The sequence below is a fragment of the Oryctolagus cuniculus genome, chromosome 12, assembly GCF_964237555.1.
Source record: "Oryctolagus cuniculus chromosome 12, mOryCun1.1, whole genome shotgun sequence".
Taxonomy (NCBI): domain Eukaryota; kingdom Metazoa; phylum Chordata; class Mammalia; order Lagomorpha; family Leporidae; genus Oryctolagus; species Oryctolagus cuniculus.
This window is the reverse complement of record NC_091443.1, coordinates 54,769,197-54,772,693: the sequence shown is the minus strand read 5'-3', so window position 1 is coordinate 54,772,693 and position 3,497 is coordinate 54,769,197. Positions and strand designations below refer to the sequence as shown.

The 3,497-nt window shown below is 37.6% G+C and overlaps 1 protein-coding gene across 1 annotated transcript; it reads left to right on the top strand.

Moving 5' to 3' along the window:
• Nucleotides 1-1,703: 1,703 nt before the first annotated feature.
• On the top strand, nt 1,704-2,663 carry LOC100345868 (olfactory receptor 4K2-like). Its single transcript, XM_002717848.2, has one exon. It carries the CDS (start codon nt 1,704-1,706, stop codon nt 2,661-2,663), a length of 960 nt encoding a protein of 319 aa, XP_002717894.2.
• Nucleotides 2,664-3,497: the final 834 nt, after the last annotated feature.

Here is a 3,497-nt window from a genome sequence, read left to right as displayed (position 1 = left end):
AATTTGCTAAGACAACAATTACTATGATCCTTTTTCTCTTAAGTCAAAAAAAAAAAAAAAAAAAGAATGTGGACTCAATCAAAAAATTTTGATAGCTATACACAAATTAGCCAAAATTGCCTTGGAATATTTATTTTTATTTTTTATTGTAAATCAGTTAAGCTTTTTTCTTTAAACTACATACCATGATACCAATTTCCTGAAAATAGCAGCCAGCTGACATCAGTTAATTCAGAAAAAATAGACTACCTATTAATAAAATTTATTGTTTTATTGAATTGATAAATGCCAGAACAGTTAAATCTAAATATGAATATTGACCATCATGGTCAGTAGTTTCAGATTTTTATAATGTGAGTTTTCTGTTATTTATTTATCTTAAAATTTTATTAGACATATTTAATCTTTCCAGTGAACTTAAATAATATTTATACATATTTTATAAAGAACAAATAATGATGATATTTTATAAAGTACAAAGATAATGTTACATCACAGAATTAGATATAATAAAAATGTCGATTAATAATTATACTACCATATACTCTGGTTTCTCTTCAGATCGTATAAATAATTATACTACCATAAATAGATTCAATATTCAAATGGGCCAAGTGAGAAATCTCAATTAATGTAGTGTACAGGGGGGGCCATAGAGTTTTACATGTGAAAAAAAGAAATTCAACTATAAAAATAAATGATTTTCATGATATAGAGATATGTATAAATACTTGAACTAAAACTTTTTTAATTACTGAATTAACTTTAGTCTGGATATGTAATTAAAGGCTTAAATTTCATTAGATATCTGGAAGAGTAAACTCTACCTAGGTGCAAAATTATCTGTCATTCACTGGAATTAATTTTCATTTTTTTTGTATCACACTGTTGACTATTTGACAAAGATATTCATAACATATAGGAAATAAATTTTTTAAGACTTAGAAAGTATTGTAAATGTAATCTTGAAAAATGATTCTGTGTCCTTAAGGTATATTTAATTTTTTCTAGTTTAAAATAATTAGTACTGTTTGGGTAGCAAGGACACAAGAATCAAGCAAGGGAGTCTATTTTCAAAAAAAAAATGTTTTTAGGAGAACATAAAATAATAAACGTTGAGAGTAACTCTCATTTGTTACAAGAATGTCTTCTGGTAATCATTAGTTTTATGGAATTAATGAATTAAAAAGCAAGTGATTGATCACTCACACAGGATATTAAATGAGTCTCCTGTAATCGCTAAATTAAAATGTCAATCAAATCCAGTGTTCAACAATAATTGTCTCAATGTAATTGCATGCTTTTGGTAATAGAAAATCTTTGACACTTCAATCATTATTTTTATTTGTGTGCCACATTCAGGAGAGCACACAAACTTTCTGTAAACTTGCTGCATAAATAAGCATTCAGCAACTGTTTAGGTTGTAATCAGCCCCATGTATTAATGTGTGGCCATGTGATATGGACAACCTCCTGGTTTTGAATAGCACCTGTACGTGTTGTATTTTTCAAGTGATATCTGGTAGCAATCATTAAATAGTTCCAAAGAATACTGCTAAGGTTTTAATTTTAATTGTATTCTAAACAACCATGCTCTGGTGAGTTATTAGCAGATACCATAATTGTTTCCTATATAGGTGTGTAAGTATGAAACTTATCCAGCCCAATAATTTTGTCCCTTCTTATACAGAGTCTGCAGATTCATGGAGACGTTCAACCATTCCAGAATATCTGAATTTGTGCTACTTGGGCTTACTGATTCTCCTGAGCTCGAGATATTCCTCTTTGTGGTATTTTCCCTTTTCTACTTAATAACCATGTTGGGTAACTGCCTGATTTTGCTGACAGTCCTATTCACCTCACAGCTTCACTCTCCCATGTACTTCCTGCTCAGCAACCTGTCTCTCATTGACATGTGCCTGTCCTCCTTTGCCACACCGAAGATGATCCTGGATTTCTTTGCTGAGAGCAAGACCATCTCTTTTGGGGGCTGCATTTCACAGATCTTTTTCTTGCACCTCTTCACTGGGACAGAGATTGTGCTGCTGATCTCCATGTCTTTTGACAGGTATATTGCCATATGTAAACCTCTGCTTTATTCAACAATTATGAGCCAAAAAGTGTGTGTTGGGCTTGTGGTAGCTTCTTGGACAGTGGGCTTCCTGCATACACTGAGTCAGTTAATTTTTACCCTCTATTTGCCCTTCTGTGGTCCTAATGTAATAGACAGCTTCTTCTGTGATCTTCCTTTGGTCATCCAGCTTGCTTGTGTAGATACATATGTGCTTGGGATCTTCATGATCTCCTCTAGTGGTGCCATTGCTCTTGTGAGTTTTCTGCTTTTGCTCACCTCCTACATCATTGTTCTTGTCACTATCAGGGACCACTCCTCCTCAGGATCATCAAAAGCTTTCTCTACCTGTACTGCACATTTCATAGTTGTGCTAATGTTCTTTGGTCCCTGCATCTTCATTTATGTGTGGCCTTTCACAAGCTTCCTGGTAGACAAAATTCTCTCTGTTTTCTATACCATCTTCACCCCCTTTCTGAATCCGCTTATCTACACTTTGAGAAATCAAGACGTGAAGACAGCAATCAAGAAAAAGCTAAGTAAACAGTCTTCCATTATTAGGAAAACTACTAAAAGATATCCAGTGCAATAAATAGTGGCCTCCTATTTGAGATGTATTATGACCAGTTTGCTTTTAGAGCAATCAAAATTTTGCCTTTCAAGTCATTTAGCTTAAATTCAGGAAAACAAGCTGGGATGAGAAATGGGCACTGTTTTTCTAAAAGTTAGTGCAATGTTTTGCAAGCCATTTGAGAGTATAGATCCATTTGGCAATCCATTTAAATTTAAAGGTTATTTTTCATGTGTTATCAAAATTGTGAACATCAATTCAGGGATTTTTTTTTATTTTTTTGACAGGCAGAGTGGACAGTGAGAAAGAGAGAGAGACAGAGAGAAAGGTCTTCCTTTTGCCGTTGATTCACCCTCCAATGGCCGCCGCGGCTGGCGCGCTGCGGCCGGCGCACCGCGCTGATCCGATGGCAGGAGCCAGGAGCAAGGTGCTTTTCCTGGTCTCCCATGGGGTGCAGGGCCCAAGCACCTGGGCCATCCTCCACTGCACTCCCTGGCCACAGCAGAGAGCTGGCCTGGAAGAGGGGCAACAGGGACAGAATCCGGTGCCCCAACCGGGACTAGAACCCGGTGTGCCGGCGCCGCTAGGCGGAGGATTAGCCTAGTGAGCCGCGGCGCCGGCCCAATTCAGGGATTTATAAGACTTCTGAGTCCTGGCCTGAAGCGCCGGCATCCCATATCGGCGCTAGTTCTAGTCCCAGCTGCTCCTCTTCCAATCCAGCTCTCCGCTACGGCCTGGGAAAGCAGTAGAAGGTGGCCCAAGTGCTTGGGCCCCGGCATCCACATGGGAGACCTGGAAAAAGCTCCTGGCTCCTGGCTTCGGATCAGTGCAGTCCAGCTGTTGCAGCTCTCCTCT